The sequence below is a fragment of the Echeneis naucrates genome, chromosome 5, assembly GCF_900963305.1.
Source record: "Echeneis naucrates chromosome 5, fEcheNa1.1, whole genome shotgun sequence".
Taxonomy (NCBI): domain Eukaryota; kingdom Metazoa; phylum Chordata; class Actinopteri; order Carangiformes; family Echeneidae; genus Echeneis; species Echeneis naucrates.
Window position 1 is genome coordinate 16,054,838 of NC_042515.1, and position 12,869 is coordinate 16,067,706.

Here is a 12,869-nt window from a genome sequence, read left to right on the forward strand (position 1 = left end):
TGGTATTTTATGTCAATCATCAAGATTTGATGGCTTCCGTCAGCTGTGCCACAGAAACAGTCATTTCCTTTTCCTCAGAGCCAAAGTACCTGTGATGCTGTGTCCAGTTTGAGTGTGAAATATGACACAAACTGGTTGAGCTGAACTCAAATGTTGCTATAACCATGAGAGCTATGAAGGCTCCACATGGTTTAAAGCAGTGCTTCCCAACCGGTCCAGCCTCGGAGTCAACCTGCTCCCTGAGACTTCAGGTACCAGGTCACAAGTTTCACAGAGCCAACGTTGCAACCTAGAAGTCATTGTTTTCAGTCATCTGTGGTAAGAAGCACGGATGATATGCATTGTCATACAAATTCCTGCTATTTTTATTTATGTTCAACTTTACTCAAAAGGTTACACTAACAATTGTTGCTCACAGTCAGCCCTGAATGCCCATTCAGTCCAATTGTATCCACGCAATCCTTGAATTTTATTTCACAAAATGAAAAGCAAATTAACTTAATTATTGGGGCTTAATGCTCAATTCGAGAGTTTGCTACAAGACTACAATCAATCGTGTAGTATCATGTTGTTGTCGGTCTCATCACTGGGAAGCAGGATAATATCCAGACTATAATAACTGTTTCCGGCCTTAGCTGCTTTTCAGTAGTTTTCCTTTCCTTTGGGCAATGATCCACCTGTTGGGAACTACTGGTTTGAATTGTAGAAGATGAGAAACACACATGAGAAGATGAAGGGATTCAAACTATCATGAACAATGAAAAAAAAAACATGGTTCACCACTGTGCAGGACAGTGACATCGACACCTTTTATAGAGAACCATGACTTCAAAAATTGTCGTGTCTTTTTTTTTATACATTATCCAGCATTGATCTGATATATTCAACTTCTTTTTGACAGGACAACCAAAAAAATCTTCAAAAAAATCCTTTTTGAATCAAACAGTCTGAATGTGTGACAATACAGAAAAAATGTCTTTAACAGACAGCACTCTAAATAATTCAACATAGAGATTTAGCTCTAAGTTTACAGTTATAGAAATAGTTTCAGATAGTTTTCAGTCATTTCAGAGACTGAAATGTGGTTTGTTATGCCTACTAATCCCCCTCAGTGATACAAGAAGGAGCCTGGAAAATCTCACCATCTTCATCATGTCACAAATACATGCATCACGTTATGACAAAAAAAAAAAATTATTGTCATATCCTGGCTGTTGTGGAGCCATTTCGGACTGTATTGATGTTAAGAGCTGCACAGATATCTTAGCTTGGCTCTCACTTGTTTCATTCTGATCCATGACACCATCCATTGCTTATGTGAGAGAAAGCAGCCATGCATTGTCAGAAGTGAGAGAGACGCTGGGACCTACATTGAGTTCTGCAGGCTTCCAGAGAGGTTGAGCAGCAGCAACGACAACAGTAACGACAAAGACCATCACATACCAAGAAAACATGATTCCACCAAAAACCCAGCACTCCTAACACTGTCCAAGATGACAAAGTGAGAGCGTAAAAACAGCTCATGCTGTGCCAGAAACCAGGACTACACACAGTTACAATTAAAGCAAACGATGAAAAAATGCAAACCCAGGTTGTCCAAACACATCAAATAATCACCGAGGCAGATTATTTTGATGACCGAATTTTCTCAATGCTTTCTGGTACCACAGCTGCCACTCTTTTTGTGAAACAAAACAGTCATGTGCATAACTTAATGCATCACTTGAAAATAGTGGTGAAAAGCATTGTGTTTATATAATTGCTTACACAGCAAGTTATTACATTATTCCTACATTGCAGTGCCACAACTACAACAAATAAAACACTCTACTTGGCAATGCATTTTCAATCAAAATTCGAGGACACAGGTATTGCCTTTATAACACAATTAAAACATAAGACTCCCATTTAAGATAGAAAAAAATACGGTTTTGTGCATTTCTACGACCAGGCAATAGAAAGGGTTTGCTTTATTTCATCAAAATAAAAACATGCAACTTAAAACACAGAGAAACAAAAAAGCAAACATCGCCACCATTAGACCACTGATAAAAACAGCTTGGCCAATCTCAAGCCATGTCAGAGATCATGTTCCATCAAGCAGCATTTGTTTTGTTTTGTTTTTTTAAATTTCACAGCCATTCAAGCCAATAATTGGAGTTTTTCTCAAGACTGGCCTCCATTTATCGGTGGTTTTGGGTTAAAATAAGCTCGTGCACTCACATGTTTGGACAGGTCTGAACTTTTGGAGTCCACATCATACCTGAAAAGAAACAAAGTAAAAGCACCAAAACCATTTTACTAAAAAATAGAGGGCACTCTTATCGGCATAAGGACAGTTTGATTGATACCCTCCTGGAGGAGGAGTTCTTAAAACAAACCCTGGTGATTTGTCATCAGCATTAGATGAAAGGATATACGCTCAGGATACCTCGCTCGAATCAAAACATGGAAAAATGTATAAGGATATAATATTTTGCCAAATTTTTATTTCTGTGGGGGTGCCATAGCGGTTAGTGCTGTTGCCCCGCAATCGGTTCCCGGTCTGGAGCCTCTCTGTGCAGAGTTTGCATGTTCTCCCCATGCCTGCATAGGCTTGCTCTTGGTACTCTAGTTTCCTTCCACCAAAGACATCATGTTTGGGTCAACTGATCTAAATTGTCTGTAGGTCTGAGTGTGAGTGTGAGTGGTTGTTGGTCTCTGTCTGTCTCTGTGTGCTGACTCTGTGATGGACTGACAAACTGTTTATGGTGACCCCGCCCTCACCCAGAGTGAGCTGGGATTGGCCCAAGCACCTCCTAAGACTCGGAAACAGGTAGGCGGTAGAAGATGAATGAATGAATTTCTGTCGATGTAGTGAAAGATGAAATAGATCAAAGCGGAGAGATGTGTTAGATTGAAATTGAGCCAAGAGGACAGAATCGTAACGTCCTTTCAGATGCTGGTATCGTTGAGGCACAGTAAATGGGGAAGGGTTCAACAATCTCTCTCCTCTCTCACAATAATGAGTAGGGGACCTGGTCTGATTTGCATGTGAATAAAAATGAAATGAAAGTGAGGGAAAAGGAGCAATGTGATGTACTAAAATTAAACCTCTGACGAAACGATAGATCTTGTTCACCTAGAGATCAGTAAGACAGAATTAGACAGAAATGGAGTTAAAATTGGAGAAGTAATTTCCGCAGGCTGCACAAACTGCAGTGTTGTGTTTCTCCACTTATTGATTGACATAAAACCTCAAATCATAAGAGATATTTTCATATTATTTAAAGGCAGAGCTGCATCTGTGGAAGAGCTGAACAAAACACAGTTGCATGTTCAGCTTGTAAGAGACTGGTAGAATGATATTTGTAACATAAGAGATTGTTTTTCAGAGACTCTGCCTTAGACAGGCAGAGGAGGAGAAGGAAACTGCTTGATTAAAACTCTTTGAACATTTTTTTTTAATGAATTGTGATCTGTGTCAATAAACACAGTAATTTTCCCAAAAGATCCTGTTGGAATGAGGTGTGGTTTCTTTAATTGAGTGGCTCAATGGGAAAAAAGGAAGGGGCGAAGGAATTCTCAGAAAAAAAGAGGAGAAATCCAGAAAAATCCAAATTCAAATTGTTTTTCTTTACAGCAGTAACTCTGCAAACACAACAGGAGAGGCAGAGCAGTAAGCAGGGGAAGAGGTCCAGATCCAGAGGTCCAGAAGAGTTTATAAAGTTGTAGCTGCTTACTGCTTGTTTCATCAGAAATTCGAACATGTTGTTTAAATTAGTCAAAGTCTGACATTAGCTCAGATCTGCAGAATTTTATTACAGAACACTCCAGCAATGAAGATGTTTGCTACAATACAGTACCATTGGAATTCCATTACTAATTCACACAGAGGAAATTGTAGAAAAGAATTAAAGGCTAGTATGCCATTTGTTTTATTTCATTTGTTGTTCAGGATTTATGTGTGAAAAAGATTACAGGTACACAATGTTGTGTTTCCAAAAGGATTTTGGGGAGATGGGTTGAGGCTAAAGTGGCATAAAAGAAATACAGTTTTAAAATACTATGCATAAAAATATGGACAGAAATTTGAAATACTTTTATACTTATGATTTGTATTTTAACAAAGAATTAAAAGCAATTGTTGAGCTGCTAACCAATGTTTGAGTAAGCCTACTTGCTGAATGGGGGCAGAGTTTAGTGAAGGGTTACCTTCCTCACACTGAGCTAACCAACAGCAGGACTCTCAATCAGCACAGATCAGAGGAAAAAGAAACCACACCACAGTGAAGGACAGAGGGCAGCAGACAGGATACAGTAATGATACGGCTTCAAAGCAAATCACTCACAGGTCGAAGCGAAGGTTCTGCTTCTCCTCAAAAAAGTAGTCCAAGATATACTTCCTAACAAAGTCTGGGTTTAAGGTGTTGTCTATCACCTCCGTTCTGCCAAACTGTAGAAAGAGAAAAGATGGATGTATGTCAGAAAGGAGAAAAGAGTTATAGGCAGCAATACAAAAACAAATACAGATCATGGCTGTCTGCACATTTTCTCTCCTTTCCTTTCTTACTAACACATAAATTAACAGAGGGCTGATTAATAGAAGCGTTTTCACAAAGTGCTGCTGTATCCTCACTCCTCATTCGCATTAATTACAGCAAGATAACTCACTGACTCCACAGAGGAAAAGAGAAGGAGAAGGGGGAAATGTACAGAGACAGAGACAGAGAAAAACAACATGAGCAGACGTGTAGAGAAACATAGAGCTGGAAAAAGGGGTCAAAAGTGGCGTTAAGGGTTTAAACAGAAAAGGAGAGTGGGAGAGGAGGGAGAGAAAGCCTCCTAATTAGTGAGATCCTCACTCCCAAAGTGCAAAACACAGCAAAAATGCCATGTTGGGTCAATGTTGATAAAGACCAAGCACCAACACACACGTAGCATAGCATACAAAGAGCTAGACCAAAGAAAGGTTGGCTGGTTGATCTCAGTATTACACACAACCCCCACACACCATTTCCCTCGTATGGATAATGGGTAGATGGTAATTAAAGTGCTTTTGTGTCTTAAAACTCTGCTGTGACTGTGGATATGAATCCCAATCTCTGGTGTGATAAACCGCAGATTTATTCATCTGAAACATACGTAGACATGTATGTTGCATTTCCTTTCACAGCTTCATTGTATATTAACATTTCCAAGATTTCTTTAATACTAAATTGAACATTCCCAGTTTTTCATGTAGTTTCTGGTGTGCATTTTTGATGACCCTTATTTCAGTTATTCTTCCAGAGCTATAAACATACATCTGTTTTCCAGCAGCGCTGACCACCACAGCTCAACTGTCATGGGTAAAATCACTGCAGTGCCCCTTTTCTGTTTGGCAATTAGAGGCAATTATATCAACGCAGCTTCATTAAGAATGGATTGGTTTTATTCTAATTTAATGAAAAGACTTATGGACCATTTGAGCACAATAAAAACTAAAATCACGGGAAATTGAATTCTGACATCAGGCTTCCTGCCTGAAACAAATTAAGCCTCAATTATGGAATTAATATTTTTCATAATCCTCCAATAATTTCGTTACAACTCCTCCTCTTGTAACAGCATTTTCATTTGATAGAGACCGTCGGTTGATTACAAAGATAAAGCTTTATGTACAACTGTTGTGGCATAGCGGTTAGCGCTGTTGCCCCACAATAAGAAGGTGACGGTTGGGTTCCCGGTCTGGAGCCTCTCTGTGCAGAATGTGTATGTTCTCCCTGTGTCTGTGTGGGTTTCCTCCACCATCCAAAGACATCATGTTTGGGTTAATTGGTGACTCTAAATTGTCTGTAGGTCTGAGTGTGAGTGTGAGTGGTTGTTGGTCTCTGTCTGTCTCTGTGTGTTGGCCCTGTAATGGACCGGTGACCTGTCCAGGGTGACCCCGCCCTCACCCAGTGTGAGCTGGGATTGGCTCCAGCACCCCAAGACCTGAAAACGTATAAGTGGTTGAAGATGAATAAATGAATGAAAGTGCTTGAGGCAAACATGGCCTGATTTATCAGAAAGATGCCAAACTCTTCAACTTCAATCAATGTTAAGAAAATCATCTGCAAGAAGAGTTCGATCCAGTCTTTCCATAATGTGAAACCAGGTACTGTATGTGGATATGTGAAAAGACCCTGTTTTTTTAATCAATACAGTAAAAACAGGTGCATTACATTGTGGGCAAACAGGACAAGTCCGCTGATTTAATTTCACATACTTTCTATGCTCCTGCACAAAACTCAGGGCCCCCATTTGAACTCTGTGTTTTTTAGGTTGCATTTTTCTCTAAGTGAAGCTCTAAATTTAACACCAGAGTGGAAGAAAATCAGAGAACGGATGTTGAATCTGTGAGCCAACCAGACTTTGGAAACAGCGCTGAGGTGTTGATGAGGCTGTGAGCAGCAATGTTGGCAAAAAGACAAGTGATGGCAAAGATGGGTTTTATAATGTGATTTCCCTGCTGAGTGGAAGAGACAACACAGTGCTGCAGAGTTCATTAGATACTGCTGGGCTTCTGGAGCTGCCTAATGAGAATCTGGTATGGTGTCCCTGACCTGCACCATCAGCACAGGTACACACACAAACATACACACTACATATGGAAAACAATACTCCTCTGGCTAGCAAGAGATGCAATAAAAACCAACGGTGGAAGATATCAAAATGTGAATGTATCATTAAAGGACATACGCTGGCAGTGCCAGCATGGTGTAGAATAAAGGCCCGAGAACAAGAACAGGAGAACAGTTACAAGAAATGAGTCAAAACCATCATTATCATTGTAGGTTTCTTGTTCTTAAGATTTCATTATCTTTTTTTCCCCGGAGCACACATGGACCGCCACCAGGGATTTGTGTCATCTATGTTTCCTGTAGTTCTTTGCTAATTATGGATTCTTATTCTCCCTCCACCATCTTCACGAGATGGTGCTGATATAATGAGGGTGTTGGATGTGTTCTCAGAGAGAGAAGTAAATGAATGAAGTATGAATTGGTGTGAGATATTCTTTCTGTCTTACCTTTAGTGAGCATTCCCGAAACACAAACTTACTACTTCACCCCCGAGGAATGATAAAGCATTTACTGCTGGCTTCAGGAGAACAAGCCAGAATCATTTATTTCTTACACATGTGACAAGTGTTGCACAACTTCATGGGGAAATAAATCCCAAAGTTTGTTAGCACTTTGAGCCAGAGGTGTCAATGTGTAAGGAGTAAACACATGTAAACACGACATATGGTGCACAGAAACACTCAGAGTTGGTGGTAGAATTAGATGTCGCAGGCAAATCGGAGGAAAAGAGAAGAAGGTCAGACATGTCACATCTCAGTGACGCCACTGTAAATTTGCACCACCCAGCCTCTCTTTCGCATTCTGCCTTTAAAGCTGCATATTCATGATCACAGAAAAACTGCTTTTTACCACTGTTGTGTGCGTGGTGTGGGATTCCTGCACTGTACAGACATTGCCTATGTGCATGCTGCATGTTGGATTTTTTGTTGAGCTGTTAGTTATCTGTGCTTCAAAAAAATTTGGAGAAGAAAATTACAAGGTTTGTTTTGAACTCTCTGGAGAAGCATGTTCCATGAAAATACAATCATTTCAAAATTTAAATGGTAAGTGCAATCTGTGAAATTCTCTTTCTGTATGTGGAGTGTTTCTGAATAAAAGCTGTCATTGTGTATCACAACATGAAGAGAAAAGACATCTGTAAAAAGCTTCTTGTTCACTTGGTCTTTGCCAAGGTCTGTTGGCAGATAACTAGACATCATGATGACAAACTTGAAACTTAAAAACTGTAACTTTATTCATTATCCACTCAGTCATCAGCCTCAAAGTTCAAGTGGGTCAGAACCGTCCCCATCTTCAAGACTTCCCTTCTGTATTGACTCCTAAGTGTATGTGCACCTGTTGCTAACACATCACATCTGACACACTCGGGGGCTGGGAACAAGTCCTACAACGCCTTCTTTGGTGGCGTTCACCATGTGGAACTGGGGCGTGTACCAAGGTGAGTGTATTTCTGGAGCACACTAAAGTGATAACGATGATGAGAGTGATGATGGATGCAATGGTTTATGGATGTCCTGTATGGAATAGGCTGGCTCAAACTTTTCTAAAAGTGAAATTTCTGAAAGTGAAATGCTCATTAAATTAATTATTTTTCATGTGCTTGATTAGATTAACTGCCTTCGCTCACAATCAGTGGCGGTTAACGAACTGAGCTCCTTTTGAAACAATCATGAAGCAGAGTATATAATGAAAAGACTTTGCATGTGCATCCATTTTAAACATCAGGCATACACTCATATGGACACACATTTTCTCTCAAACACACACTCATGACAGAGTCCCCCGCAGTTTCTCAGCTACATTTGAATGAGAGCCCACAGAGCCATCTGCTATGAGTGGGAAAAGACACGAGCAACAGGTGAGGGTCAAATTACTATATAAATACATGTGATTTCTATTAAATTCTGTTCTGTTATACATCCACAGTGAGCCAAGTCTCTAAACCTGGGGGCGTTTCAAGCGCAGGTGCTGATGCCAAAGGCATCTATAGTCTGTTATGGGAACATGTGCATAAGTATGCATGGAAATATACAAACACAAATGTACAAATAGACACACATAAAATTAAAACAGAACTTCTAGAGCTTCAGTTACTCACAGATACAAAATAAGCCATATGGGCAAAAGCAAAAGTGTTTGTCGTGGTCTTTTGCCATCTTCTGTGACTGAGAAATGTTTCATCTTTTGGTGCACTTCCTAAAGGAAATCTATTTTTGGTATGTATACTGCTTGCTTTGTTTTGTATGTGCTTCGTCTCGAATTCCCACAGGGATTAGGTTGGTCCCCCATTGTCTCCGTCCATTTATGTTTTATGTCAGTTGCTTTGAAAGGCACCATGAAGCTTAGTATCTTGAAGCAGTTTAACTGATGGACCATCGATGTATTTTTTGTTACCAACAACTCTCATTAAAAGACTAAAATGAGTCAGTCTATAGGACAAATTATCTTCGCTAGCATTTCTTGGCCCTTATTCCCAAAACAATTATTTCCTGTTTTCTAAATGCATAAATCCTTAATGATGTTGGAAAATATGTTGTTTCATATCTTTTAATGCTTAATAATTTCCAAAGGAACTGAGCCTACATTACTCGAAGAGGAGGAAATACAATGGTGTATTCATTGGGAACTACTTTCCATTGTGTATTAATACAAATCAGCTGCCCTACTGAGTATTTACATTAGCAGTAAAATGTATCTGAGATTGGCTCAAAATGTGGGACACTGCCATCGAGTGTGGCTCTCCAATGTGTTTTTAATAAGTTTTGGACAACAGTGGAGGTCCAGACACACAGGTCTGAAGTCTTTTATGGAGCTCATTACTAATCCTTGTCGGCCATATTAGAGTCACAATGACTTGCACAAATAAATGGGAGTTTCCCATAAAACCCTCCCTAATGTTTAGTTGAAACAGGGACACAATTCTCTCATTACTGTAAAGAGAAGGTAGAGATTTCATCTTTAATAGTAATGCTATTGGTGCCTCATCTCATTTATTCCATGCAAAAGAAAATAAGTGGTGGACGAACAGATAGAATGGAGCAATGAACAGAGAAAATGGATGGTATTGATGAACAGACTAAACCAAACCAGGCAGTGTGAGCTGACTGAATGCCTCTCCAGTGTGCTGTTTAGTCTCCCAAATGTCAACATGTTGATCATTACATTGGGAGGGTTTCTCTTTGTTGGTTTAAGTCTCCAATTAGAGAATATCTCCTGGAATATTCTGACAACTCAAAGCAGAACTGCTTTAATGAATTGTTAAAGTCAAATACTGGACGTTCACTGTCGAAAAGATCTTAACAACAACACTCTGCCCTATGGACGCACACGCAAAAACACAAATACATGGTGGACACAGAAAAATCTTAACTGTGCATGAGTCATTTCTTCTTTTTATGTGAGTGCGTGTATGTACTCACCTCTCTCCATTGTTTTGTTTCCACACCTTGTGTATACAGCACACATACTGTGAGAAAGCATCAGATGAAGACAAAAAGAGATGAAATATTTTAAAAGGAAAGAAAATGACCCAGAAATGACAGAATTCAGAATCAGAGAAATTAAGGCAGGTGCAGAATGGGAAATCAATGTGAAGGTTTTAGCTCCAGTAAAATGAAAAAACCTTAAGCCAAACAAGGGTTTCCCAAATCACACGCCAACAAATCCACAAAAACAAACAAAGACAACACTGACAGGGACTCCGTTTCTGCAGCATACTCACATGGATCTGACTTGGAAAATGTGTCTTTGTCCAGTAGATTTCTGGAAAATAAAAACAGAAAAACAATGGTTACTTATACAAACAACTTGCTTTCAGGTCTGAAAGGATCATTTCACTTTCACTGGTGCCGTTTGATTTGTTTTCCGCAGGTATACATGTAATAACAATGGTTTTAAAACCATAATTACAACTCAAATCCTTTCCTCCAAAATCATTAATAATACAGCAAAATCTGTTTGCAGTAGTTAAACATATTTGTTAACTTGTTAGCTTTCTGTCAATCCCAACTCATCCTCCATCTGACAGAAGGTTAATATGAAACATACAAAGCTTGCATCTGTAAAGTGATGAGAACTCCTCTCGGGACATTTTTCACCACGACACTTTGCATCAAAAGCTAACATGACACCCTCCAAATAGCTCAAGGAAACAAAATAAATAAAAAAAGAAAAACACAGAAGACGAAATAAAAATAGGGGTATGTGATCCAAAATTCAACGAAAGAAGAAAAAAAAAAAGTCTTTATTGTTGGATTTTCTCTTCTTGAGCAAAAAACCCTTTTTGAAACAAAATTCCATTTAAAGCAGAAATTGAACAGTGGTTTCCTGTGTTGCGAATCCAAATAAAAGTTTAACATTTTCCATAAGTGCATTTTGGGAAGGCTTTGGGTAATTATGAGCTACCACTGAGTTGTTGCACAGCCAGGTTAAAACAAAAAGTTGTTGTTTTTTTTTTCACAGAAATATGTGGCCAGAGTTGTACTCTATTAGACCGTAGAGAACAAGTAGAAAAGAAACGTCCAGCAAATAGTGCATTGTTAGAGAAGTTGAAGAGCTACGTCAATACAAGCAGTTTATATGCTGTTTGTGCGTCTTGCACACCTTAACATTGGGTGGAGCTGCAATGTGCTGGAAGGTCACAAATCCCTACAAAGTAATGAGAAAGACAAGAGGCATCCATCACCTAATAGGTGCAACAAAACAGAAGAGGCCTCATTTACAAACCTAAGTGGAAGCACCTTGGTGGGTGTAGTATGGCTGTGGAGAAGCTGTAATCACAAATGTAGGATGGATACATGATGATAAAACTCATCCTGTATATTCCACAGCACAACTGTCGGAGCTACAACTTCTGTTAGAGTACACTACATCTTCAAGAGAAACAGACAACTAACAACACTATGGCGATGACAACCCGGCATTCGTGATACACATGCAAAGGAAGTTTAAATCAATATTTCCATTTGGTTTTGATCAATAATTCCATGCCGCTTAAAGGTAGTCTTACTACTTGGCTGGAGATGACAGTATAGATTTGTTTTTTGTGTCTCTTGTTTGTCTGATTTCTATAATGTGCTAGCACAAACATTGAAGGAGCACATCAATGCAGAAAAACAATGGCAGTCTCTTTCAGCCCTCCAAACACCTGCAATACACATCTCTTTACGAAGACATGCAGTGTTCAACTTAAGCTTTTTTTATATTTGCAAAATAACAAAAATTTGCTTAAGATTTGATCTTTGGACAATTACAGTGTGTCGACTTGACTTAGTCAACTTAGTCATATGTGGCGGTCTCTGGGGACAAGCAGATTTAAATATATGTCCTTTTTTTTATTGTAATGAGTACCATCAATTTCTCCATTAATTATGTAGTTAGCTCCTGACATTTATTGTCAGGAGCTAACTATCACAGATCACTTTTCTAAAGGAATCATCTGACCTGACATTTGATTAGTGCTCGCACCATTAAATTCCATGAAAGGCTGGAGACAGAAAATTATATGTGTGTGAAGTGTGAGGAGAAAGACAACACCAAAAAGGTCAGTATGAGTGGTCTCTTTCACACTGTGAGCTCTTCCGCCTATCTGTCCTACTCCACCTTACAGTCGCTGTCAATCTGTGGAACATGCTCTTCTGTGAAAATAGTTTCTCTATGCTAATATTTGCTTCTTGCATGAAAAGAATGACATGTGGAAGATGAGACAGTAGGCTCAGATCACATGCTGCTCAGAGGAATATCTGTTATTTTCTTTGCTAATTTTAGAGGATTTATTCAACCTGTCCCTCAGGTCTCCTAAGTGGCTTTAGATGTTTTTGATATTTTGTTTCAAAACTATTTGAACTATTTTCGCAAAACATACAAAGCTTTTAATTGTGTTGGTTTGCCTTACAAGCCTTTGGATATACAATTGTTATTCATTACAATACTTGTGGGCCCAGAGATGCAAAAGTCTTTTATCTGAGACACCACAGAGCAGTTAATCACTTTGGGAGCTGTGGTCACCCCTTTTGGAGTGTGCGGTGTATTAATTGTGGAACATGTTTTCTGTGTTCAAAATAAAAAAATAAAAAATAAGCATCACACTTGGTATAACAGAAGTTAAAACCCTGCAGACATATTACTGCCACAGATATGGATATCTGGGTGAATGTAAGTTGTGTTATTAGGTGACATAGATAGATGGATACTTAATTAATCCTGAAGGAAATGTAAACGTGAATCAGGTCTGATCCATTTGATGATGCGGATGATGAAATTCAAAGTGAGTTTTAACTAGTACTA

At 39.0% G+C, this 12,869-nt stretch overlaps 1 protein-coding gene across 4 annotated transcripts in view; it reads right to left on the reverse strand.

The window, feature by feature from the left end:
• Positions 1-12,869, reverse strand: part of cpne5b (copine Vb) — a 107,335-nt gene that overhangs the window by 70,411 nt on the left and 24,055 nt on the right. For 2 of the 4 annotated variants that reach the window (XM_029502120.1, XM_029502123.1), the window contains exons 2-5: positions 10,306-10,346; positions 10,004-10,050; positions 4,332-4,435; positions 2,224-2,263 (exon numbers count right to left, since the gene is read on the reverse strand). In XM_029502120.1, the coding sequence (XP_029357980.1) occupies positions 2,224-2,263; positions 4,332-4,435; positions 10,004-10,050; positions 10,306-10,346 (232 nt within the window). Of the gene's footprint in view, positions 1-1,007; positions 1,022-1,370; positions 1,386-2,219; positions 2,264-4,331; positions 4,436-10,003; positions 10,051-10,305; positions 10,347-12,869 lie in introns of all 4 variants that reach the window. The other 2 variants (XM_029502122.1, XM_029502121.1) reach the window with 2 other exon arrangements.